We start from the raw sequence: 27752 nt of genomic DNA on the forward strand, positions 1-27752 counted from the left end.
AGGAGCCTGTCTTCACCCAGCTAAGATCCCCCCCTCCCCAGAGACAGGCTGTAGCTGCCGCTGAGACCAGGGAGCCTGAGGAATGTGCAGTGACAGAGAGCCTGGCAGCTTCTTGTGACCTTGGGGTAAAGGGCAAACGGGGATGCTGGGAAATCTACCACTGGCCTGGCTGTGTTCTTCAGGATGCTTTGTTTGCATTTCATTTCTGGTTGAGTGCTTTTTGCATTTTAATTGTAAACCTTTCATTCATTCATTGAGGAAATATTTGTTGGGCACCTCCTATGTGCCAGGAGCTGCTGTAGTCGCTGGGAATGCTTAGCTGTAAGGAAGCAGAGTTCTTGCCCTTATGGAGCTTGCAGTGGAATGTGGGAGACTGTAAACAGATACATGATGCGCTTTTGCAGGGCATAGTGCTAGTGGGAAAATGGAGCAGAGTAAGGAGAAAGCACGTGGGGCTGGGTCTCTGTGTACCACATGTGAGTAGAGACCTCACTGAGGAAGAGGAGTAAGCCCAGCAGGTGTCTTGAGTGAAAGGTTCTGCTGGCAGAGGGCACAGCAAATGCAAAGGCCCTGAGGTGAGAGAAGGTTTGATTTGTTCATTGCCCCCAAGGAAGCCTTTGTGCCTGGAAGGATGGAAGCCAGAAGGTGAATGGTGGTGATGTTGGCAAGCCCACCAGGGCGGGATGCCACACACCTGGTCATCACTGGCCTATGTCAGGCAGCAAATGATCTTATGTGATTGCCCTGATTATAATTGAGTCAACAACCATGTTTACAAAATTTGGTGCTTCAGTAGACACCGTGACTCATAGTAGTAAACAGCATAGTTTGAGCATAGAGGGAAAAATAGTTCCAATTTGTCTAACTTAAGCATCTAAAAGTATGACAGCATATTTCTCAAAACCCACAGTTCTTAGGCGGGGACATGCTCCAGGCTCCCAGGAGCTTGGTTGTCGTGTTCCTGTCTGAGCTCCACACTCAACTTACCGAATCAGAAGATGGGGGTGGACGAGGGGAGCGGGCATGTGGATGTGGCGTACTGTTTCCAGGGGTTGCTGATAAACTAAGTAAACTGATAACAAATCAGTATTCACTGTGATTTGCAATTCTCTTTTATTCTAGTCTCCAAGGACTTTGTCTCCTACTCCATCAGCAGAAGTAAGTGCCATTGTTGAACATTATAATGGGTGGTATTCGGGAGTTACTTGGACTTTTCCTACACTGGAGTTTTTAAAGAAGGACATTGAACAAAACAACCACCACAAAAAAAAACCGCGTGCAAAATTATGATGAATGTAAGATTACTGGACTGATCTACTCTAAGATCAGTGTTTTTCCAAATGAGACTGGGGGTAAAAGCAGCCGTACAGTATTCTGAGCCTATGCCTCTAAGTGCCCGGTAAGGGTTTGCAGGGAGTGAGGCCCCCTGTCCTGCCGGGGGTGGGGCTCCCTCCCCTCATTCATATTGAATTATCTGAATCCCAACGTACTGGATTCTCTGAAATGGCCTGCGGGGGTCAGAGAGTACTCTGTGAGTAGACCCATCTTCGGGGGAGAACACTCCTTTTACTCTCGAATCAATAGTCTTGTCCCGCTTGTCAGGGTAAAGAAATCACAGTGGCTTTTATCCAGTCCACCAGGCCCGCTGTTCCCTTGGGAATAACTCCTATGTGGATCACTTCGAGCCATTAGTGATTGTTCCGTAGTGAGCCATGGGTCCCACATCAATCCACACACACTCCTTCCACTCGGCAGCATTCGAAACCAAGGACAGATTATTCTCACAACCATTTTAGTTAGGGCTCTTCAGGAAGCTGACACTGACCCACAAAATCGACAGCTCCTTCACACTGTCCCTCCTGGTGTCACTTTAGCCCCACCCCCACACTGACCACCAACTTGGTGACCAGAGGCCTTAGAAGTACTTCCCGTGGTCTTTCCTTATTTTTCCCCTTGGGGGGTGGGGGGCTTCGAGGCTGGTGGCCTAAGCTCAGGCTGACCCAGATCTGAGTGTGGTCCAGCACCAAGGTCTGACCCAGCACTTGGTTCATTTTAGCCACTTCAGATAACAGTAACCAAGGGATTGTATATTTAGCTTGCTTCTTACTTTTTTGCATTTCCTTATGTATCCAGTGAGTGACTCCTCAGGTGTTAGGTCTACCCTCATCTAAAAAAATAATAATAAAAATAAAAAATAAGGGGCGCCTGGGTGGCTCAGTCAGTTAAGTATCAGACTCCTGGTTTGGGCTCAGGTCACGATCTCACAGTTGTGAGATAGAGCCCTGCATTGGGCTCTGTGTTCAGCGTAGAGTCTGCTTCACATTCTCTCTCCCTCCCTCTTTCTCTCTTTCTAATAAATAAATAAAAATGAAATCTTAAAAAAAATAAAAATCAGTAAGTCTTATCTTAAAGCCAAGCAACTTTCTGGATACTCTACATAAAACTGGATTGATCTTAGATAATGATCGTGATTTAACATGGTAAAAACCCTGTAGTATTCTGATAGTTTATGACTGAGGGCTGTGAAAAATTAATTTCTGTTAGTATTCTCATCACAACAGAAGTTCATGAAGCGTTAACTTCTATTATTGACCAGTTGCAAAGTTGAAGCACATTGGGGACTTTTTGTTTTGTTGTTTTCAATTTATTGTTCTGGGCAACTAGGATCAAACCAAAGTTTCCTTGCCATTTGCTCTCAAATTTCACACCGCCATGGTTACTGAGGTTTTAATTTAGACATTTTCCATATAGTCTTTCAAACTTGTATTTCTGTTGTAGCAACAGAAACTTCATAGGACAAGTAATTCCTAAAATGTAGAACATTCCTTTCTTTCCTTTTCACTGTTTGAACAGTTTTATATTGTGTTTGTGTGTGTATGATTTTTTGTACTTCATACCTAACCTGGATTTGTTTCTGGATTTGGACATACCGGGCATGCTAGTGGTGGTATTGTATTCCATTGAATTGATACACCTAATTAACTTCATTATTCCCTGATTTGTTGAGAAAGTTTTATCTTTATAAATGGTGGTATTCTAAATATCTTTGAGCAAATTTTCCCATTTGGAGATCACTTTTTATTTTTTCCGGGATATGTTTCTCAAAGTGGGAAGTAGAATTTCCTGGGTTTGGGGCCACCACCAGCTTGTTCTCCAGGAAGATCAACTTAAGATGTCACCAGATCAGTGTTATGGACAGTGTGGGTTGGCAGCCAGAACAAAGGGTAAGATTAGAGCCAGGAGGCTGGTTCTGAAGCAGGGTCTGCCTGTACAAGCTACACACCTACACATGGGTCTCTGACCTGCTCTGAGACATCCTGCATTTGTGGAGAAGGGAGGTCTATACCCTGTGCTCTACCTTCGTTATTATGCAAGTTGGATGAAACGATGGACATACTTTGTAGAACTGAAAAGCATCATATCAGTGTGGCTGTCGGGGTATTCTCTTTTTCCCAGAGCTCTACCAACATGGCATCTTACATCTTAAAATTTGGGTAAATGCAAGAACTATGGGTTTCGAACAAAATGTATTAACCGCAGAATGCTCCTTTGCATATGTCTTTGAGGATATGGCCCTAAAATGTATACGTGAACAGGTCGACATGATAGTTCCCAGGCAGCCTTTGTAGACTTGGATTTCACCTGGACCCTTTGATAGCCTGAGTGTGTGTCTTATGCTCCCGCATTCTCGCACTTTCTTTCCAGGGCTACCAGGACTCTCGGGACCGGGTGATCCACCGGTCCACCAGCCAGGGCTCCATCAACTCCCCCGTCTACAGCCGCCACAGCTACACTCCAACCACGTCGCGCTCTCCCCAGCATTTTCACAGACCTGGTAAGGGCGCCTCTTCCCTAGATTTCACTCTATATAAATAGTCTGTGTTGCTGTGTGATTTTTTTTTCCCCCACCACAGATAGTGTATTAAAAATCTAGCTGCCAAATAGATCTCCCCTTTTCCCAGGGGAAAAAAAAAGAAAACTCCTATCCAACTATAATTTGTGTTATTTTATGATTATATTCATTATGATTTATTAAATAATTACATTTTGACATTGAACAATGGGAGGCCAGGGAGATTTTTTTTTCTTTTTTTAGCCTTGAAGAAAATCTCATCACTTTGAGACTTAAAATGAAGATTTCCAAAGAAAATATGTTGATGTGCCTCTCGGGCACGTCAGCATCATCTAAAATCCAGCATTAATCATTCGTTGGTGGGTTTGCTGTGTTTCCCCAGTCCAGTAGAAGGCAGTATTACGTGCAGCCTCGGGGCTGTGTTTGAGAACTTTTCAGATCCATTCCAGCCCTTAGATTTTGAACCAGACTTAGAAAACAGAAAAACTAGAGATAGACAATATCAAACAATAGTGGCCTGCAGGTGACCTTCTTCTGTGCACAGCATGGACCCTATCGCTATTAGTGGGTGTCTCCTGTGTGGAATGGAAGAATGGAGATCCCAGCGTGGATCCAGGGTTCCCAGAGGGAGACTCTGGCCTTCTAAACAACCTTGGTGGCAGCGAACATCTAGGAAGACTGCATTTTAAGCTGCTTCTGCACGGGTTGATGAGAACAAACTCATTCATATGCTAACTTATTCAATAAAATGGAACCAGAGGAAATGAACAGAATATAAAAAGGCTGCAACCTCTTTCTTAAAGCCATAGATTTAATGCTTATAGAAGATTGATTTTTTTTACTATATGAGTCTTCAATAATGTATAATTTTCTCTAGGTCATAAATAGTATTTGTTGAGTTATGTTAAATGAGGGTTTTTCAAGAAATGGATTTTTTTTTCCATGTATGACTATATTCATTTAATTCCTGCCCTGGACCTGGGTCTGGATGGAAGCCCTCGTCTGTGTGAGGGACAAGGAGTCCTATATGCAGCCACCCCTCCATATAGGCACGTGCTGAGGTCACTGAGGCCACGGCCATGACCTTGTCAGAATGATGTGGGGCTACAAGGAAATTGTTCCATGGGTCCCTGAATAGTCAAGGGGTGGCCAGCGAGGGACATTATTTCCCTAAAAGATCATTTCGCTGTTGAGCAAACTTTTCGTCTGTTCCAATCATGGTTCCGAAGCCAGCAGCCTTTAGAACGTTCCCCATTCTAAGTGCTCCTCCTTTTCACAATATATCATGGGCATGCATGATGCCAGTTATTAGGGTTTATAATTATTTTTTCAAGATCTACCCTGGTCAAGTGAAGCCAGTAGGGTTCTGACAGCAGGGCTGTGGTCAGTATAGAAAACCTCTGATTATCCACTCTGTGGGTTCTAGATGCCGGGTGATGGTACATGTCCTCAGGTCTGGGTTTAGTTTTAAAGGTCCATTTTCCTTCCAAGATAACGAAGCTTCCAGTTCCACCCCGTGCTGCCACCACACGGGTCTCGAGATCCTAAGTAGCTCTTCGCCACCCAGGGAACACAAACCGGTTTTCCTTCTACACAGGAGAATAAAATTAAACTGCTAGTGGGAGAAGTTGGCAGCTTAAAAAAAACCATCTGACCCTTACATATAAGTACTTCTTTACAAGTTTCTTAAAATTATTATCTTTTTTTTTTTTACATGTGTTTCAAGGGTTCTGTTTTGTCAGGTGCTTTTTAAAAACAGCTATTTCTGAGTCTAAATGACGTGCCCGGTACTGGCTCAACAGTAGCCGGTGTCATCTGGACAGAGAATGTCCTGGTAGCTATTCCTTCTCATAAAGCCATTTATTCTCAGAGAGTGACTCTGTACCAGCCTGAACCTGTTCGCAAATACTCCCCACTTTGCCTCGCCCTTAGCAGGTGCGTTCTTAACCCTTTTGCCTTCTTCCTTTTTCAGACTCCTGATTAACGTTCTGTATTTCCGCTCTCCCCCCTCCCAGTGATGATGTTGTCCCTGCTCCTGTGTTAATTTCTGTTCTTCTTTTCTGTTTCCACCTGGCCCCACCCCTGACTCCTTGCCGCACAGAGCTGCTGTCTCCTGGTGTGCAGAGGTTGTCCCACCTGCGCACCAGCAGCCTCAGCTCCGCCCACAGCGACTCCCGCCCCAACTCCCCCTTCCGACACCACTTCATTCCCTATATCAAAGGTAAGGAGGCAGGCTTCTCCAGGCAGCACCCCGCAGAGTGGAGATTTATTAGCACCCGGGGAAGGCTAATAAGTCGTATCTCCAAGAGTTAGCTCCCAGCTTTCGACCTCTCCGCATGCCTGCGTGTGTCTTGACTACACCCAGCGTCTTAGAACTGACATGGCATTTCTCCGCAGGAGAAATATGTCATTTCTAAGGGCTCTAGATGAAGAAACAGGAAGTATGTTTAAGACCATAAGATGTATTACCTACCGCTTAGGGGAAAAAAACCATATATTATCATTTTGTTTTTCTGTGCCAAAAGCAAAATATAATATATACTTGGGGCATTTTCCTGGTTTTGATATGTGATGTGGCTCAGCAAATCATACCAGCATTTAGCAACAAATCTGCAAAACTTGTCTTACTGGTGATAAGCCACTTCACCACTTAATGATATTAAAACATTTGGATAGTATAAAAAGATCTGTGGCAATGTAACTTAAATTTCTCTCCTCGAGCCAACCCTTAGAGTAATCGGTCCTCTTTTGACTGGTCCTTATCCTGCATGATGCAGAAGAAGAGCTGTGCCTTCTGTTTTCTGTTTCTGCCCCACATCCCTGGCCATTCCCTTTATGGCATTCCCATTGTTTCCTCCATGTCCATCATGCTTCCGTAGCAGTCCTCAACTGGGGCTCCTGTTCCCCTCCATGTGTTGGGGGATCCAAGAGCCCTGACAGGGGTGTCAAAGGTGCCATAATTTAAAATACGTCTGAGCTCCCGGAAGCATGCTAACCCGTTCCATAGCCTTGATTTGAACCAGATTAACCAATGACGGTAGCTGAAGGAGGGGAGTGGCAGGCGAGCGCAGGTGTTGTTAGGGGACTTGAGACAGACCTAGCGGATTCTAACCCTGTGATCCAAGTGCTCGCATCCTGAGCACTGCTACTGAGTAGCCAAAATGCTGTCCTAGTTGACTGAGCTTTCGTTTGCAGTCTACCCAAGTTATTTTCTTACTGCTCGCTTGGATTTTTGAGCAACTGAGTCCAAAAATACAGACGCACTGCAGCATGCTGTTTTATTTGTATGTGTGCTGCTCTAGCGTTTTCTGTGCTGTAAAAATAATGTTGCTGACACGCTTACTGAAGACACGCGTTATTTGTCACTAGCGAAGAGATCAGTCTTTTTTCAGTTGGAGCAATGCTTTCTAAAATTCTTGACAGATTTCTTACAATTATTATTGCTAATTAGTATGGGGGGGGCTTTAGAGAATGTTTATAAAACCGTGAGAAATTATTAAACAACTTCAGAGATGTATTTTAAAGAGACTTTAATATAGAAGCCCGTGGCCCAGCTTAGAGTTGTTTGTTTCTAATATGCAAGAGAAAATAGGTTTTTAATTCAAACATGTAAGCTGCCTTGTTTGGTTATTACATGTTTCATCTTTCCAAAGAGATCCTTTTTGTAGGGAGAAGAACGTCACGTGCCCTGTAAAGTGATACACAGTTTGTACAAATAATGCATCACCACATATCAAGACTCACAAAACTTTGTGTCTGTGAACGGCTTTATGGAGAGCTGGAATGCCCAAATGGACATTGGAGTCCTAGGTTTAAATATTATCTCTGTCCTGTGCTCGCTGTGGGACCTTGGGCTGTTGACTTCCCTTTTGGACTGTCACTTGGCTCTGTCATCGACAGAACCTCTCCTAGGTTGTGAGAGATGCGCGAGGTCAAGTGCCCTGGTGTGTAGTAAGCCCTCAGCTCACCTTGTCCGTGACAGTTTCCCCCTGGGCATGGTGCCCTTAAAGCACTTCTGGTTACGTCATCCCATTCCATTCTCTGGTTAAGGGGCCATGGCCAAGGGCTCACACCTAGGGAGTGCTGCACCAGGACCAGACCCCAGGCCCCCCATCCCTGGGTGTTTCAGTCTAAATATACATGAAGGATAATTGTGAAAGCAAACTTCTTTTCCATCCCTGTTTAACTAGAAAATTGCGTTCTTGTTGAGCTAAAACAAACAGCTGCTTTCAGTCATTTAAATTTTTCCTTATCAACAGGAATACCAAATAGTAATAAAAATTACATACCTTTGTGTGCCCCAGTGGTGCCTTATTAAAAAATGTAGATATACGGTTGACCCTTGAACAATGTGGGGATTAGGGGCACCGACCCTCTTTATGGTGGAAAAATCTTTATATGAATTTTGACTCTCTCAAAACTTAACTACTAATAGTCTACTGTTAACCCTTACTGATAACACAGTCAATTAACACATATTTTTATATGTGTTATAGACTGTATTCTTACAATAAAGTAAGCTAGAGAAAGGAAAATGTTATTAAGAAAATCAGGAGGAAAATACATTTACGGTACTATACGTTTACGAAAAAATACCCACGTATAAGTGGACCCATGCTGTTCAAACCCATGTCATTCAAGGGTCAAGGGTATATCGTTTTCTGTCTTCAGACTGAATTTGAACTTTTTCACACAAATATTGTGGTTTTCAGTTGTAGAGAGCATTAGGCCAAGAAGGATTAGCTTGACCCTGAGCCCACACTTAAAAAACAGCTAACGGTCTGCCTCCCATGTGCCTCCAGTTTGTTCCTGTAAAATAGTTTACATAAATCAGATACAAAATGTAATGTACATAGCAGTATATGCTGAGTTTTAAAATCAGATGTGCTTTTTGCTAAACTATGAAATCAATCATGGAGAATTTGTGTATTAAAGATATTGCTTTAAAAGCCTAGTGTAGTTGAATAACTAAAAACCGATTCTTCAAGGAATTACTTCTTAGTTATTCTGAAAAGCATGTATCTGTTTCCGTGGAAGACCTCTCCAGCTTGGAAATTCCAATGCGGAGGGCACTCGTGGCCATTGGAGAAGCACATCTCAGGCTCTTCAAAATGGAGCCAAGTCCACTTGGTTTGTCATTTAAACATTCACTTTGTATCTCGGAGCTCGTCTTAACAATCTCAGGGCAGTTATTTTTAAAACAAATGTAAACTGGGCAGCCTGAGGATGCCAGGGTAGGATGTATATCCTTCTCAAATGTGTAGCTAGAAGCCAGGGGCCCCCTTGCCACTCTGGTGACCAGAAGTGCAGCAACCCCCCCCCCCCCCGTCCATTTCCTAAGTCCACCTCCTGGTCCTTTTCTGATTCATGGGCCCGGGCCCCCAAGGCTCACAGAGCTGAGGGCGGTGTGCGTGTGTAAAGCTAAGATGCCCATCACAGCCTGTCTCTCTGTTCCACTGGCTTCTCTGTCCACGTTCTGTGATGTCCATCTTGTCTCCCGCTGTGTTTTTATTTCTGTTCCCTAAATGCCCCTGCAGCCTCATTCTGTGTTGGTATGTCGTTGTTGGGCCACGTGGACAAGTGCATGCTTGGATTTGGAAAGGTTTTCACTCTGTTCTGGGCTTTGTCTGTGCCATGTTTGCTGAGTTTCTCTTCCCTCCCCTTTGAAATACTGTTAGACATTATATGTTCTGTGTCTACAAGGTATAAATCAGATTTGTGGCCACGAGGGCAACATATATGAAGTCTCTTTGAAAGGAATCTTTGCTCTTCTGCCATAGAAATTATTTGCTCTGATGCAAATAGTTGACACTTGCTGAAGAAAACCATAATGCTTACTGAAACTTGAGATAAGAACCAGCAATCCTGAAACTCTGTCGTGAAATTCTAGATGCTGCCAACTTTAAGGTCCCCTCAAAATACTCATTTGTATTTTGGAATATAAGCACCTAGAGTCCAGAGTACCAGGCAACACTCCAGCAGGTGCCCCCAGCAGGCACATACACAGCCAGTTTGATTTACTTGTCTTAGGATTTGAACCTTGGGTTCTCAGGATACCAAAAAGAAGATTGAAGATGAGGACAGAGCATTTGAATTTGTTAAGTACAGTAAGAATCCTGCAAGTGATTGATCTCCCACAACGGAAAAATCGGCTTAGAAAGCTGCTGCGGAAGGAGCTAAAAATGAAAGCAAAGAAATATATAGACACAGCAGCTTCTCATCACAGTAGCTAAGATCACTAACAGCTGAGAGTCAACCAATACAAGGAGGGACTTACTTAAGGAACAAAATGGCTATGAATGTGATAGATACAATATTCTATGACATATACACTAGTATATTATCTTTACACAGTGTCTGCATTTCCAGGCCGATGAGGATGATGATGGTAATATCCTCTGTATATGATCCTTCATCTGACACCATATATATTCCTTTGCCTAAGTAGTGCACTGGGCGTAAAAATAATGTCTCCGTTATTTCCTTCCAGAACGGAGTTAAGGTTTCATCACTTCAAGATAGGGTGTTTAACTTAGAAAAAGGAAAGAGGACTTACCTTGCGAATTTTGCTTTTTCTTTTAAAATGCCAAAAAATGGGGGCGCCTGGTTGCCTCAGTTCATTAAGCATCCAACTCTTGATTTCAGCTCAAGGTCGTGAGTTCAAGCTCCGAGTTGGGCTCCACACTGGGCATGGAGCCTACTTTAAGAAAAATGCCAAAAATGTTTAATGCCTTTGGTATTTCAGGGGCTACGCATTTGGTACCTAGCAACAATTACTCTGAGACCTCGTTCCCAATGAGCCATTATGATGTGTGGAAATCGTGTTGTGTAGAATCCCTTCGATGGCTGCGTTGTTAGGGCTCTCTGCCTAGCGCTTTAAAAATGTTTTGTAGGAGGTTTTAATTGATTCTAGCATTAAATCTATTTATAAGGACTTGAACATAGTCGTGAGGTGTTTGGGGTTTTTTTAAAGCAACGAGAAAGGGCAGTGGTTGCTGAAATAGGCAGCCAAATAAAGAACTATACCCAATAAGAGACAGCATTGAGCCAGAATTCACCCATCGGAAATTCGACAGTCACTCCCCAGCCTTTGAGAATCATCACCCTGATGATCTGAGAAGCAGTGGGCTCCAATTGCCACTTGCCAGCCAAGCATCTCCATGATAGATTTTTAATACTTGGGCAAATGCTAATTCTAATAACCTTAAACCTTTGCGTCCCGTCTGTGCCGGTATTTTAGTGTGCGCATGCCCCTGGCTCATAAGCATCCAAACAGATTTAATAGAGTTTCATCCGATTGGATGTTATCACCAAAACCTGTGAGAGCGTTTCCCTGAGATGTCTAAGGTTCTTCTACAAGTACAAGAAGGGTAGAGTTGAAGGGCAGAGAGCGGCGTGGCTCAGAAGCAAGGAGCAGCCAGTGTTCAGGATACGCAGAAAGAGTCTTCAGAAGACAACCTCAAATAAGGCAAGAAAAGCTGTCTTTCCAGACCTTCTTTTGAGAACAGCTCTGAAGTGAGACAGTTAAATTGGGGCTATCGAGTTATAAAAAGGGGGTGCCATTGTGACTCTGTCCCTCAATACTACCGTCTGGCTGCCTTTATTCCAGAGCACTGTGGGGTTTAATCCTGCAGGGGTGCTTACTAAATTCGGCCGTTCATAGCTCAAGAATTCATGGGTAGGCTGTTTCGGTCATTCGTTCGCAGACATTTTTAAGGCACCTGGTCTTGGCCAGGCACCGTGCTGAGCAGAGAAAGATGAATGAGACCTAGTTCTAATTCAGCCTTAGATTTAAAACAGGATGTACTTCTGCGTGTAAACCACATTCTTCCTTCCCCTGCTTGCCTCTCCCTGTGTCTTTTCACTTTTTTCAGATGTGAGCTAGTTATTTCTCATTAGAAGAGTGATGATAAAATCAAATAACTTTTGTAAAAATTAGCCTTTTAATAGATCCGCGGTTTGGGGTGAAGCATCGTAATTTTTAGAAGCTAATATCTGATTTAAATAGTAAAGTCTGCATTCTAATGTATTGGGAGCTAGACGTGAAACTGACTCTTGAGGAAGAAAGCTTCAGAACACGATAACCAAAAACCTGGAATCTGAATTGAAGCCAGCACCAAGCTTAAATCTCATTTGGAAGATCTTGCTGCATATTCAGCTCTGGTTACCTAAAAATACACATATTGAGAAATTAAAGCTCTAATAAGCGTGTTATTTTAAAAACTCCAGCAAGTGGTGTCTTTTATACTTTGTGGGCCAGATTTAGAGCAGCTTGGTTTACTTGAAGAATCAGCTCGTGCTCTGTTTTCTAAAGATTTACGATTTATTTCATATTGTTAGCATTATTTGATAGATAAATTATACTGTATCAAAACTTACAGCTTTTGTGCTTCAAAGGGCACTATCAGGATAGTGAAAGACAGTTCACAGAATGAGAGGAAATGTTTGCAAGTCCTCTATCTATCTGATAAGGGACTTGTATCCAGCATGTATAAGAAAGTCTTCTAACTCAGGAACAAAAGTAATCGCATAATAGTTCATTAACTTTTGATAGTCCCCTACACCTTCTGGTGTATTCTTGGGGCAGCTGTTTTCTCAGACAGGAGGTAGGAGGACAGTTTAGGGCAATAGCTGATCTCTGACAGTTCAGTGCAGGCCTCAGTTCATCCTGGTGGGAAGGGAGTTTGCAGCCAAGTGCCAGCAAGCTTTTCTAGCCCCTTCCCTCTTCTCTCCTCCAAGAACACCTTGCTGTCCAGCCACAGTGGCCAAGCCTGTTGTTCCTACACACCATGGCCCTTCCTTCCTTCCTGAGGACATTCAAGCCCTCTAGAATCTAGGCCTGCTCACCTCTCAGCCCACCCACCCCCCTGGCATACTTACTCCCTGATGCCCTGCCCAGTGTAACATCTTAGCTTTCTGCAAGAGTTCCACCTGAGCAAGCCTGTCTGTGTGGTAGTCTGTCTCCTCACGCCCCCCTCACAGTCAGGGCTGACTTCTCATTTATCTCCATGTCCTCAGTCATAGCTCAGTGCCAGCCGGGGTAGGTGTCCAGGTAGGTTTCACAGATGGAATGTTGGACTGGGAGGAGCCTCAGTGGAGCCTTGGAGGAAGCAGGTGGAGAGAGATATAAGCGGTCCCCAAGTCCCCGGGAGAAGGGGCTCTGACTGTAGGGTGTGTATTGCACAGTGAGGAGGCAGAACCATGTGTCGCAAGTGTAGACACTTTGCATTGCTAAGGGGAGGGACTGGGTGACCACGCAGGTTCCCAGACATACGTAGCCTTGCATTCAGAGAAATCTGTTCCACTCGCCAGCCTCTGCCATCGTGCCTGGAAGTGACTGTATTTGGGCTTGCATATCCCACCCCTTCACATGCTTGGGATTTAATGGTCTGATAACTGATCCTGAATCATTAGCAAGTGACCTTCCATGACCCTTAACGTACTTTCCATCTAATCAGTTTGCTGCTAGCTCACGGCCTTCAACCGCATGCCATTGGAATGACGCATCCTACCGCTAGCTGCTTTTAACCCAGTTCCACTCGAACTCAAGTCTCTCTTGCGGAAAACTAAACCTTATATCACCTTGTGAGCCAAGTTGATAAATTGAGTTTGTTTCTTTTGTTTCTCTTTTTGGATGTACCTCCTTCCAGTTTGTTTTGAATTTTTATTATGCTTGCTTTGTTTTCTTTATTGCTGTCCCTTCTCTTATTTTGTTTTCTCCATTCTTCTCATTGGAGGCAATGAGCCGTCCAGCGGCCGGAACTCCCCTCTCCCTTACCGGCCAGACAGTCGTCCTCTCACTCCAACCTATGCTCAGGCCCCTAAACATTTCCATGTTCCAGGTAGGAGCTGACACGGTCTTTGTCTGGGTGTCCTGTCACGGTGTAGAATGTAGCCCTGTTACCTGTCTCGTCTCATTCCTCACGCTGTCTGCATCGGGATGCACACAGTCGACAAACCCTAAATTGCACGATCTGACCCACGGGGCCTTTCAGAAGTTTGGGGTGTGAAATGCCAAGGATTATATAGAAGGTTTAAGTTTTCTCAAAATTTTTTGAAGGGAGGTGGGAAACAGAGAGTGAAGGAAGGAGAATTGAGTTGCACTGTTTTGTTTTTGCTGAGATTTTAATTTTACGTGTATATGAGTGCCCTCCGAACGTGTCACTCTGTGGTTTGGTGTCATTGACTGATTATCACAATGGCAATCTAGTTACCTTCTCATCCTAAAGAATGAACCACAGCATCACTCAAGAGTACTTTCATTTTTTCCTGTTGGTCTCCAGTGTGGAGATTCTTTCTATGGACTTTTCAGAGAGGTATAAAATGGGATCAATTGGTTGGTCCTTCTGCTGTGTATAACCAACTACTAACTTCTTAGCCCACAAAGATATCTTGCAATTTAGGCTGGTGCTGTAAGCTTTGCTGAAGTCATAAGCATTTGCTATCGCGGTACAAATAGTAATTTGCCATCAAGAACTAGAAAACTCAGAACCCATCAATATCTTCGTGTTTAGGGTCAACTCCATTTTTGAGGGCAAGATTGGCCATCAGAGGTCACAATATTTTTCCCCCCATTGGAAGTATATTATTTTGTTTCTTTGAAGCTACTGGAAGTGGTTTAATAAATTACCCATAATGTTAGTATTAGGACACATATTTGGAATCTGTAATAGTTTTTTTCTTTTGCATTCCAAACTTACCTAATAAAACAGAGGAAAGTTCAGTGAGATTCATACCGCTGAGATAGAACTGCTTTTTAAAATAAAGCCTCACTGAACCTTGAAAATCAGTGTTGCACATTTGCAACTTTTCTGCATGAAGAATGCCCCCACCAAGATACCGTGCCCAAGATTTGGGGGAAACAGACCTTTTGAAATTTCCTGAGTTTGTAGTCAGAGCGAAACTGTAGCATTATCAAATGGGGTCCTGTATAAATAAATGAATAATAATATTTGGCATCTCTTTTCCTTTCTTTCTTTTTTTAATAATTTGACCTATATTAAGTTAGGATTCTCTCAAACATCTGTCAGCACATCAGACTAGCTTTGCACATAAAAACTGTTTTCTATGTTTTAAAAAACTGCTCTTAATTATATTACATTGCTTTCCACTGTTCCACTCATTAGTTGAAAAGTAAATTGAGCCCCTGGTATCTACTGGGAACTCAATTTCTAGACAGTAGCAATTTGGGGATCTTCCCCAAACTGGTTATGTCTTCCTCACCACTAGAGTCCCTGCACTGCTTCCATTTCTTCCTGTTTTAATCCCACTTTTAGTGAAGTGTGTATTTGCAATAAATGGCTCATGAATAAGTTACATCTCTATATATTCTAAAATGTATTACAAAGGATTCCATATCACTTGTCTGTAGTAATTCACTCATTCCTGGAACAACAACTTCCAGTAAGTTCAATCTTTGTAATACAAAAGTTAACCTTCCGGGTTGTTTTTGTTCAAGAGTCTTCGGTTTGGTTTGCCTCTGGGTTGATCTGTTTTTTCCCATCGCTGAAACCGGTTCCCATAATCACACACCTTTGCTTTTCATTTCCACAGATCAAGGGATCAACATTTACCGAAAACCACCCATCTACAAACAGCATGGTAAAACTCGCTTTCCTCCGCGTAGCTTTTAACTAGCGGTGCCCGCTGAACCCTTTACTGTCCTCTGAAAGGCTTCTCTGCTGCTGCTTTTGAGAATCAAACTGGGGCACCCAGCGTATTATGCCTTCATGGTTTCCTAAGATGCAGTGATTGTGAGATTGGTTTTCCTAGAAAGAAACACTTAGCTTGGTTAGGAAGCTCCCAGTAATTCACAAACACTTTTTTTTTTTACCATCAAATAATTTAACCAACTCTATAATAATTTGGATAAGCTTCTAATTAGTTTAATTAAAATGGTGAAGGTCAGCTACCTAGAAAAATTAACTGGACTAAGCCTATATCAACTTGACTGTCCAATTCCCCGGTTTCCTGTGGGCTTGCAGATGTCTATGCCTTGTGGTGGAATGGACAGGACACACTCCAAGAACCAAGGACCTAGCCCTGGTCCCAGCCCTTTCCCTCGATGGTTCTATATCATGGACACAATTTCTCTGTCCCTCAGTTTTCTCCTAGGCAACAATCAGTGAGTTAGGCCAGCTTGTTTCTTGAAATTCCTACAAATTAAAATCCCTAACATGGATTTATCATTGTGTTTTCCTTTTCTGGAAATACGGAATTTTTAAACCCAGGAAATCACATTACCCTATTAGGTAAATCACATTTCCCTCCACCATTATCAGGTCTCTATAGATTAGGTGCCGTAAATTGTTGTGAACAGATAGAAAGCCAAGACCGGTCTTCAGGTGATTTCAGAAAATTATACACAAAATGTGCCCGGAAATTTGAAGGCTGCCTTTAAGATACCTAGTCGAAGTTAATACGTCCTTAAGGATTAGGACGACATGAAAAGCAAAGAAAGTTGAAAATGCACAAGGAAAAAAAAATTAGGCCAACATTCTAGGGGGAAAAAAACAATGTACGTACTGGTACGTAATGGTTCTAGAACTGTGATTTGTTTTTCTCTCTCTCTCTTTTTTTAAGATTTTACACCATGTGCTTGCTTTTTTTAAGTTTGTTAACATTGTTTTTGTTTGTTTTTTTATGGTTTAATGTCTTCTCACCCACTCATTAACATGTGAATGTTTACTGACTTCACCAATTCTAATGCGTAAGTACTGTTTGAAGTCATGCTTTTTTTTTTTCTCTAAATTTACGAATGAGACTCCAAGAGTTTGGTTTATCAATGTAGAAACTGTTTTTATTACTTAAATCTCTAAGGCCCTGCCTCTCTAAACAAAAATAATCAAATAATTTAGATTTAAAGAGAGTAGATAGTGTTAGCTTATTTATTTGAAAGAGACTGGCTTTTTTTCCTGAAATGTGCTCTGACTTGACTCTTTCTTTGTCATCATTAAGGGTAGCTCGGTCAGAGTTTCTTCCCAAGGGACATTGTGCAAAAGAGTAATTCCATGGGCTAGAACTAGACGGACACCAAAAGCTGGTATCCATGCCCCAATGCATTTGGAAAATGCTAGATTTATTAAAAGTCACACTTTTTTTTTGTAATGCAGAACGTCTCCGTCTTTAATATGCTAACACATGTTGTCCTTCTTAAGAAGAGGATGTGGTTTGTAGTGTTTTCCAAGCCGAATTTTTATGTCAGAGAAACACTACTCTGTGCTTGGCCAAGACTTCACCCCTTATGAGTCTGTAGGGTGACCTTGGTCAAGTCGCTTCAGGGAGTCGCTTCAACGAGACCCAGAAGGTATACTACAAGAATTCGAGCTGAGGATTCAAAAAAATTATTTCCAGATTTTAAAATATGTGAACCGGGGAGGGGGGGAGGTTTTTTTTAAAGCATTCTAACTCTATTTTGAAATGTTTAGTAACATCCCAGGCCAGTCTTCCACATTAGCCAGAATTAGGGTCTGACCATTAAACCTGGTTTGTTTGTTCCAGCTCTGTGATCAGATTTGGAGCTCTAAGCCAGGGACTCCTCTAAGCAGAGCCGTTAAGAACCCTGTGAACTAAGGCCCTTGCTAGCCTGGCTTTTATTGTTTTAAAGTTGGATGACTCACTTGTATGTGCAGACCCTTGAGGAAAACAAGGAGTGTTTTGCATACATAAGGCGCCATGTTGAATTCCTACAAGCTGAGAGCGGATTTTCCCATTGCCATTTCCCTTAGGACTCAAGACACATATATAATACACAAGGATTAGAATGAACTGGACAGATAGCTGAAATGAACAGACACAAATACACAAAGAGACAAAGCCCTCTTCTGATTAACAGCTACAGTCAAGTGACAGTGTCATGTTTTTAACTTAGTTCTTTAATTTCCAATTACTAATTCAAATTTCTAATTACTGTCGAAGAGTGTTTTCTGATGGAACTTTCTGTGATGACGGAAATGTTCTACCGTTGTGCTTCCAATATGGTAGCCACGAATCACGTGTGGCTGCTGAGCACTTAAAATGTATCCAGTGCAGCCGAGGAACAAAATTTTAATTTTACTCATTTGTTTCATTTAATTTTCTTAACTGAAATTTAAGTAGCCACGTGTCACTAGAGCTAATGTCGGACAGCCCAGCTCTGGAACAAGGTATTTCAGATGTCGAATGAAGTTCTGCTTCCGACAGAACATGAGGAAAATGAGTTGGCACTAGGCACCACTGAGTGGCTGGGCAGTTGATACTGATTATAAACAGCTTTCTGGAGTTGAAATTTTTGCCAGAAAACAAGAAAACTGTGTAAGTGGGTTGTACCACCATGGCCTTGCAGACCGATAGCTAAGCTCCCCCTGATTCCCACCTAGATGCAGCTGCCTTGGCAGCCCAGAGCAAGTCTTCAGAAGATATCATCAAGTTTTCCAAGTTCCCAGCAGCCCAGGCTCCAGACCCCAGCGAGATACCAAAGATTGAGACGGACCACTGGCCCGGTCCCCCCTCACTTGCTGGCGTAGGTATGCAACTGCGATAGCGAAGCCCCGTGGACAAATTGGTAGGAGATAACAAAGTGAAATGCTTCAACATATGCAAGAAAGTATGTCCTGTCGTAAAGACTTTTAAGAAAAGTATGACGAGGGCTAGAGGAAAGCGCTGAGTGTGTATTCGCATGTGTGCAAAATGCTTCAGAATTAGAAAAGCCCAATCACCAGAGCCTTGCACTAACCAACCCATGGAGAGGCAGACAGAGCTGGTCTAAAACGATTGATTGGCCTGGACTCTCAAGAGTCGTTACTGCAAAATCAGTGACTCTTGAAACTGTTGAACCAAAGCCTCCTGCCAAGAGCATCGTTCTGTCTCATTAGCGTCTGGTGGGAGGATGTATTGAGCGTCCACAGAGGCGTGACTTCTTTCAGTGAAACTTGTTTTAGACTACTTCTGGGTTGTAATTACAGTTTTCTTAACAACCAGTCTTAATACAGGAGCCCTTGCACCTTTCTTGCGAGATCACGTTCTCCGTCACGCAGAAGGGCTGACCAGAGTCGTGGGTGCTCTGAGATACTCCTTGTGTGAAGTTGTGTGATTTTCCATCTATCATTGCCATGAATTCTGTGCTAAGATGTCACATTTGAGCTGTCTCATTCTTTGCTTTGAACCACAAATCTATGCTTTCGAACTGTGTCTGTGTTTTAATGTTTTGTTGGTTGTGAAATCATTTGGCCTAAAAAGTGGCATTAGCAAACTCAGAAGCTAATACTGAAAATTGAGTGAGTCAGCTTTACAAAGATATAACTATCTCATCACATTTCTGTTGACAACCTTTTAAAAAAGGCCTTCAATTTTCCAAATTTCCAAATTTTCTTCATCGCGATTTTTCTGATCATTTTCTGGAATAACTTTTTACAAACAGTGTAAGTGGAGTTTAAAGCAATCCATATTTATAGAAATACTTGAAGGAAAATCTACCTCCCTGGGTTTATGATTCACAAGTACTCTATATATTATGTTGACTTAAGATTATCTGATTCTTATAAACTTGTGTCTTTTAGTTTTCATTAGTAGAGATTAAAGAGAGAGCATTCACAATGACATTTATGATTTTAGGGACTAAGAATCAGTCATCAGCTTTTCTCCGCCAGACTATGCCCTGAAGGCTGTTGCTGGGGCCTTTTGGGTTCCTAGTTTGGTCTTGCTGCTTTGTGGGGACATAAACAGCTAAATTTAGGGGAAAGGAAGAATTAGTATTTTGTTGTTAAAATCCTCGTCCCTAAATGGTTTAAAGCTTTTGGGTTCCAAAATGAAGAAAAATTCTGGCCCATTAATCAAAATGATAAAAACTGAGACCATTAGTTCAAGTTTATTTTGATTAGATTAGCAAGCTTTCCTGTTTCCTTCCACAGCCAGATTAATCCAAGCAACTTAGGAAAAACAATAATTATCTTAATTTTACAACCATTCAGACAGATTCCTCCCTTTCACTCCCTGACTCCCCTTTTCCAAGAAGCTTAAAAACTATAAATGATCTGCTAGATTGGAGTAAAATAACTCATTTTTAGCTGTCTTAACACTATTCATTGACCCATTAGTATAAAACTCTTTTGTGACCATTTTTTCAAAGGATTGAGGGAAAGAAACATTAGAGACTTCATCTCTTAAAAGAAAAATAAAAGCATGCTCGTTAACGAATTTATTAAGGGCAGAAGATAGGGTGACCGTTATGAGGACAAGTCTAAATATTCAGAAAAAGAGAAAACTAGAAGATCGCAAAACGTGTCACAAGAGAGTGACTGTCTTACCTGTTTGATGGTATGTACGTGATTTTGGGTTCCTCCCTGTTCGAAAGCTGACCTCAGGGACACCTGAAGAATAACTCTAGACACCCCTCCCCCTTAGTACAAAGGGCTCTGGCCCGTGGGATGACTTAGACCGAATCATAAGGGCACACGGAGTTCTAATGGAGCAGGTCAGTTGTTAGGAGGCCAAAATTCATGCCTTACCGTGTCCTACGTTGAACTGGCCTAAAGCACGAAACCCACCAGTAGGACCGAATTGGTGGTAGGCTCTTTTTGCCTCGTGGTGTTCACGAACGTTAAAGACCACTGCTGATTTTGCCAGCCGGACAAGTTGAGCACAGGTGGGCTAGTCCCTTAGGATTCCCTTGCCGTGGGGCTAACGTGAGAAGTTGTCTTTGCTGTGGAATTAGGAGCCGACATGAGACGCAGATCTAGCAGCAGAGAGGAAGACGAGGAGGAGCTTCTGAGGCGCCGGCAGCTGCAAGAAGAGCAATTAATGAAGGTTTGTCCTTAAACTACTGTGCTGCGGTCTTCAGTTCAGTTCCATAGATCTGGATTTTTTGAATGGATACCGTGGGCGAGCCGCCGAGTGAATGAGAGGCCATTGAGCCCTCCAAGGGCTGGAAATCCAGTAGGCAATAGAAGACAGGCCTCTTGTGACCTTAAGGCGGGGTACTTAGTAGTTAGTGGGTTCCAGAAGAGATGGCCTGGAAGCTGGAGGTCAGAGGGACATGGAATGTTCGAGCTTCTGCAAGGAGAGCCAGCCTAGCCTGCATGGGGTATGTGTGTGCAGTGCGTGTGTCGAAAGGGCCAGATGGAGCCAAGCTGTTCGCCCACCTGCTCTGACACCTGCCTTCCCTCGTGCAGGCTCTGCTGAAGGGATTTCGCTGGGATTGAGTATTTCTCCCGGGCTTTCCTCAGGACTTGTAGGACCTTGTATGTCTGTCTGGGCTAGGAGGGAGGGGATAAAATGGACGGCCACCAAGACATCCTCATTCTACCCCCCCTCCCCCACAGCATCCTGGAAGACCAAAAGAAGGATAGTCCATTATAGCCTGGGGTAGAGGGAGCTAGGACATTGTATACTCTCCCACCAATAAGGGACTGATGAATCCCTTCACAGGACATTTTCCAAGGATGCTTAATCATATGGGAAATGCACATGATACTACTTATATGGAGGGAGAGAATAGAAATTTTCATTTATAGCATAAGCCTAGTTTTGTGTGATATGTGCACAGAAAAATGCTGGATGGATATAAATCAAAATGTAAATGGTGGTTATCTCTGAGGGGTGGATTACGGGTTACTCTTCTTTCCTTCTAGATTTTCTAAAGTCTGTGCGATGAGCATATATTACTCTTGTTTTCTTGTTTTCAAACAAATCAATGTAATTTCCTTTTAAAGGATACTATCCCCAGACTCCCCTTTGCACATCAAAAATTTCCACACAGTCACACATGCCTCCTGAGATCACCTTCTGGCACGTTGGGGAGGGCAAAGGAGGGAGATTCTTCCGACATTCTTCTGACATGGAGCTTGGCCTAGGGAAATGGTGTCGTGACATGAAAAAGGCTGAGAGGAGTTCAAGGTCCAAAACCTGGCCAATCCCATGAGGAGCCACCAGGCTCTGGCTCTGTATGCATCCAGTCCACTCCACAGTCAGGAACCTCTTGCAAGACCTTCTAAAACGGAAACTGCCATTCTGACAGTAATTGTGGGCTTCACCTCATCTTTCTTTGCCATAGCTCAACTCAGGCCTGGGGCAGTTGATACTGAAAGAGGAGATGGAGAAGGAGAGCCGGGAGAGGTCCCTGACAGCCAGTCGCTATGATTCTCCCATCAACTCAGGTGAGCAGCAGGCCCATCACCTTCTCCCAGCCAAGAGCCAGCTACCTGCCTGCAGGGAGCCTGTCTGGACTATTCCAGGAGAAGGAGGGCCATTTCTGGTGGAACCTACCAAGTGTTCTACGTGAACGGAAGTATGGGAAACCCACTGTATGTCAGCTTAGCTTATAAGGATGCCATAGTTCTTCCTTCAACGTATATTTTCTTCATGTTGGAGATGGGGGAGCCATTGGAGGGTCCTGAAGGTCAGTTCAGAATATTCATCTTAGAGGGACTCAGCAAAAGGAAATCCTTATAGAGAACAGAATGCTTTGGAGCATTTGGAGAGATGGGTGTATCTCTTATATCTGTAATATATGGAACACACACACATACATGTATTTATATATATCAAATTAAAAGTAAATGTGAAGAAAAAGCTTAGTCATTGAGAGGTCTAGCTCAGGCAAGGAAGGAAGGTACATGATCAGGATTGTCTGTCTTTAGGGTTTTTACACTCTGCTGAGAAGGGAAGACATCCATACATGCAGAAGTAACCACGGGTCGTATCTTACCTGGAAAGGGTCTCAGACTTTCTAAACCCGTGCACTTTCACTTTCAGTTCCTATTACCTTATTTCCATTAGAGCAGAGCCATGATTTTTGGTTCAGGGAACTCAGTTTCGCAGAGGAGACTTCATAACAATTGATTAAATTGGTTCATCCTTTTAATCTAGAACACAATATGGCAATGTGAATCAAGAACCTTATAGTTCATTTCATTTTGACTCTTCTCTTACAAAGAGAGAGGGGGAGGGAGAGACAATAGAGTGCTTTTTGATTGTAGAGAACCTGAACAACATTTTCAAAATATTATGATTTACATTCAGATATTCAGTAAAAGAGCTGAAGACCAAGAGTGTTGTTTTTGACACTTGAAGATTATTTATACATTGGGCTGAAATAGTCTATCAGTATATTTTGCCCTGCTTATATTTGTCATAAGCCAGTTCTCTCTTCACCCACAAGATTTCTTCTCCCATGTTGAGCTAGTGCATAATTTTCCCTCCTGAAGGTTCTTTATTTTTTTTTAAAGATTTTATGTATTTATTTGAGAGAGAGAAAGCAAGAGACAGAGCACGAACGGACGGAGAGGGACAAAGGGAAAGGGAGAAGCAGCCTCCCTGCTGAGCAGGGAGCCTGATGGTGGGCCTCGATCTCAGAACCCTGAGATCATGAGCCAAAGGCAGATGCTTTACCAACTGAGCCACACAGGTGCCCCTTGAAGGTTCTTTAAAAGTGTGTTTAGGGGTGCCTGGGTGGCTCAGGGGCGCCTGGGTGGCTCAGTCGTTAAGCGTCTGCCTTCGGTTCAGGGCGTGATCCTGGAGTTCTGGGATCCAGCCCCATATCAGGCTCCTCCGCTATGAGCCTGCTTCTTCTTCTCCCACTCCCCCTGCTGTGTTCCCTCTCTCGCTGGCTGTCTCTCTTTCTCTGTCAAATAAATAAATAAAATCTTTTTTTAAAAAAGTGTGTTTAGTGTTTACTACATGCAAGCATTTTTGCTAGACATTGTTCCATTTATTTTTATAACATGCCAATGAAGTAGGTGATATTATTATTCCCATTTTGTTGATCAGGAGACAGGGGTAGGAAGGTTAAGTCACTTACCCAATGTCACATTATTCCTAACTAGCAAAACTAGGATTCAGGAGTCCAAGCATTACAACCCCAGAGCCCTCATGCTGAACCAGAATGCCCTGCTACCTCTCCTTGATGCCTCACTGCCATCGATCTTGGATTTGGTGGCTTACTAATCTTGAGAGCTCCTTCTGATCATGTAGCTCTGTTCTGTTAGAATATATAGCGCGAGTCAAGAAACAAAGAGTTACAAGGATGAAATTTCATGCCAAGGTATGAAGTTGTAGAGCCAGAATCCAAGTCTAGATCTGCTCCCCCCAGAGCTCTGAAGCTTGTGTAATGTCATGCTGTTGGTTAGTGGGATGTCCTATCCCATGCCTCCCAGCCGCTCAACTGGGGTGAGCCAGGAGAGCAGGACAACATACACAGTTGGCCTTCAGGTCAGTTATTGCCACCATACCAACTGCAGCATGAGCTTATGCATCCAGATGGCCCTGGCTTCAAATCATTGCTTAGCTATTTACAAGGTGAGTGACCATGGACAAGGTACTTAACTTCTGTTAGCCCCTATTTCTTCTCCTATAAAATGGAAATGATATCATAGTGCTGTTAGGGTTGTATCGAGGATTTGGAGGTAAAGCAGTGCCAAGCACCTCTTCCTTCCTTCTCCACCCATTTTCTCTATCACCCAAATGTGGTGGCCTTTCATGAACATTAGAGCCCAATATTATTTGGGTTATTTTTTTCTATTTTTCCATCTGCTCTTCAGTAAGGTAGAGGATGCATTGCCAGTTTCATTAGAGAATTGGGCTTCTGGGGACACCTGACTGGCTCAGGTATTGGTAGAGCATGCAACTCTTGATCTTGGGATCATGAGTTCGAGCCCCACGTTGGGGGTAGAGTTTACTTTAAAAAAAAAAGGCTATTAAGAATTGGACTTCTGATTTCCTTTTTTACCTTTTCTCATTTAGCTTCACATGTTCTGTCATCTAAAACCTCATCGCTCCCAGGCTATGGAAAAAATGGGCTTCACCGGGTAAGATTTTTCAATTAATTGTTCCTGAGTTGATTCCCTCTTCAGTCCTGGTTGAAGTGCTGATATGCTGTCTGAATATGTCCGATAATATGACCTCAGTATTAGAATATAATGAAAATTGTAATTCCCCTGGAGAGTTACTTTGAGTTACAGGCAAAAAATATATATATTTCTATTGAGAGAAAGAGAAATTGACTTTAGATGGAAGAATAGCCTGTGTAAGCTTGTGGGGAGACTACATTAATTAATTGTGTGGCAATATTTCCACAATCAAGCTAAGAGTAGTGACTTGAGTCCTTATCTCTGCTATAAAAAGATATGGGAAAGTTTGTTGCTATCGCCCTCCCCAAAAAGCATAGAACAAATACAGTTGTGCTGTGTGGAGAAACATGTTTTTACTTATTGGCAAAAGAGAACTTGCTTACCCAGCGCCTGCTGGGATTGGATGCACTGCAGAAGACAAAGAGATTTCGTAAGAATAGAAGACACATAATGAAGATCCAGGAATTCAGCTTGGAAAGAATTCTGAGGATTTTGTAAATCCTTTCTTCCTTTTCACCTGACTCCAAAGCCATCGCTCTGGAGTAGATTGTCTAATCATGTGTTCTTTCTCGTTTTCAGCCTGTTTCCACAGACTTTGCTCAGTACAACAGCTATGGGGATGTCAGCGGGGGAGTGCGAGGTAAGGCCCGTGTGCCTGGGCTCCTGACTGACTGGCCGAGCTTAAGATGAAGCTGTGCAGATTGGCTGGTTCATGCTGTCTGACAGCCAAAAGCCAGATCACAGCTAGCCTCCGTGAGCTTGTGGAGCACGTATTAAAGTCACAAGGTGGGAGACAGTCCAAGGTGGTGGAGGAGTAGGAAAACTTAGTTTCGTCAGGTCCCAGGAATTCACCTAGATAGCTATCAAATCATTCTGAACACCTGCAAAAGCAACCAGATATCTAAGAAAATAATGTCTGCAATTCTACAAATAGAAAAGTGGCCACTTTCTGCAAGAATGACAAGACAGAAAGACTTACCTCAGAGAAGAGAGCAAGAGGCAGTACTGACTGCCAGGGACCTGATCAGTATGGATATAAGTAAGACGTTGGAACTAGAGTTCAGAATAATGATTATAAAGATATTAGCTGGGCTTGAAAAAGCATAGAAGACACTAGAGAAGCCCTTTCTGGAGAAATAAAAGAACTAAAATATAATCAACTCGAAATAAAAAAGGCTAGCAATGCGATGCAATCAAAAATGAAGGCTCTACTGGGATAAATGAAGCAGAAGAGAGAATTAATGGTACAATAGACGAAATGATGGAGAATAAAAAAGCTGAGAAAAAGAGAGATAAACAACTGCTGGATCATGGGGGGGAATTCAAGAGATAAGTGATACCATAAAACAAAACAATATTAGAATAATTGGGATCTCAGAAGAAGAGGAAGAAGAGAGGGGGGCATAAGGTATATTGGAGCAAATTATAGCAGAGAACTTCCCTAATCTGGGGAAGGAGGCAGGCACTCAAGTCCAGGAGGCACAGAGAACCCCCTCAAAATCAATAAAAATAAGTCAACACCTCAACATATAATAGTGAAACTTGCAAATCTCAGAGACAAAGAGAAAATCCTGAAAGCAGCTTGGGATGGTAGGTCCATAACCTACAAGGGTAGAAACATTAGACTGGCAGAAGACCTATTCCTAGAGACCTGGTAGGCCAGAAAAGTCTGGCATGATACATTCAGGGTGGTAAATGAGAAAAATATGCAGCCAAGAATACTTTATCCAGCTTTCATTCAAAATAGAAGGAGAGCTTAAAAGCTTCCAGGACAAACAAAAACTAAAAGAATTTGTGATCACTAAACCAGCCCTGCAAGAAATATTAAAGGGGATCCTTTAAGTGAAGAGAGAGCCCAAAAGTAACATAGATGAGAAAAGAACAAGACAATATAAACAGTGATTTTACAGATAATACAATGGCACTAAATTCATATCTTTAAATAGTTACTCTGAATGTAAATGAACTAAATGCCCCAATTAAAAGACACAGGGTATCAGACTAGGAAAAAAAAAAGCAAGACTCATCAATACGCTGTCTGCAAAAGACTCATTTTAGACCCAAAGACGCCTCCAGATTGAAAGTGAGAGGGTGGAAAACCATTCATCATACTAATGGACATCAAAAGAAAGCTGAGGTAGCAATCCTTATATCAAACAAATTAGATTTTAAACCAAAGACTATAATAAAAGATGAGGAAGAACACTATATCATAATTAAAGAGTCTATCCAACAAGAAGATCTAACAACTGTAAATATTTATGCCCCTAACATGGGAGCAGCCAATTATATTAATTAACTAATAACAAAATTAAAGAAATGCATTGATAATACAATAATAGTAGGAGACTTTAACACCCCACTCATTGCAATGGACAGATCATCTAAGCAGAACATCAATAAGGAAACAAGAGCCTTGAATGACACACTGAACCAGATGGACTTCACAGATACATTCAGAACATTCCATCCTAAAGCAACAGAATACACATTCTTCTCGAGTGCACATGGAACATTCTCCAGAATAGATTGCGTACTAGGTCACAAATCAGGTCTTAACTGGTACCAAAAGACTGGGATCGTTCCCTGCATATTTTCAGACCACAAAGCTTTGAAAGTTGAACTCAATCACAAGATGAAATTTGAAAAGAACTAGCATCCTACTAAAGAATGAATGGGTCACCCAGGAAATTAAAGAAGAATTTTAAAAATTCATGGAATCAAATGAAAATGAAAACACAACTATTCAAAACCTTTGGGATGCAGCAAAGGCAGTCCTAAGAGGGAAGTATATAGCAATACAAGCCTTTCTCAAGGGCTCAAATACACAACCTAACCTTACACCTAAAGGAGCTGGAGAAAGAACAGCAAATACAGCCTAAACCCAGCAGAAGAGAATTAATAAAGATTAGAGCAGAAATCAATGAAATGGAAACCAAAAGAACAGTAGAACAGATCAACGAAACTAGGAGCTGTTTCTTTGAAAGAATTAAGATTGATAAACCCCTGGCCAGACTTATCAAAAAAAAGAGAGAGAGAGAGAGAGAGAAAGGACCCAAAAAAATAAAATTATGAAT

At 42.5% G+C, this 27752-nt stretch overlaps 1 protein-coding gene across 14 annotated transcripts in view; it reads left to right on the forward strand.

Moving 5' to 3' along the window:
- The window catches only part of ABLIM1 (actin binding LIM protein 1), a 289693-nt gene that overhangs the window by 250648 nt on the left and 11293 nt on the right, over positions 1-27752 (forward strand). For 7 of the 14 annotated variants that reach the window (XM_087862674.1, XM_087862677.1, XM_087862672.1 and 4 more), the window contains 10 exons: positions 1123-1158; positions 3706-3835; positions 5955-6074; positions 13591-13695; positions 15407-15454; positions 18211-18357; positions 20544-20635; positions 21882-21984; positions 24569-24633; positions 25255-25315. In XM_087862674.1, the coding sequence (XP_087718800.1) occupies positions 1123-1158; positions 3706-3835; positions 5955-6074; positions 13591-13695; positions 15407-15454; positions 18211-18357; positions 20544-20635; positions 21882-21984; positions 24569-24633; positions 25255-25315 (907 nt within the window). The remainder of the gene's footprint in view (positions 1-1122; positions 1159-3705; positions 3836-5954; positions 6075-13590; positions 13696-15406; positions 15455-18210; positions 18358-20543; positions 20636-21881; positions 21985-24568; positions 24634-25254; positions 25316-27752) is intronic. The other 7 variants (XM_087862673.1, XM_087862680.1, XM_087862678.1 and 4 more) reach the window with 7 other exon arrangements.

This window comes from Ursus americanus, chromosome 6 (assembly GCF_024610735.1).
Source record: "Ursus americanus isolate L20-20 chromosome 6, mUrsAme1.1.p, whole genome shotgun sequence".
Lineage (NCBI taxonomy): Eukaryota > Metazoa > Chordata > Mammalia > Carnivora > Ursidae > Ursus > Ursus americanus.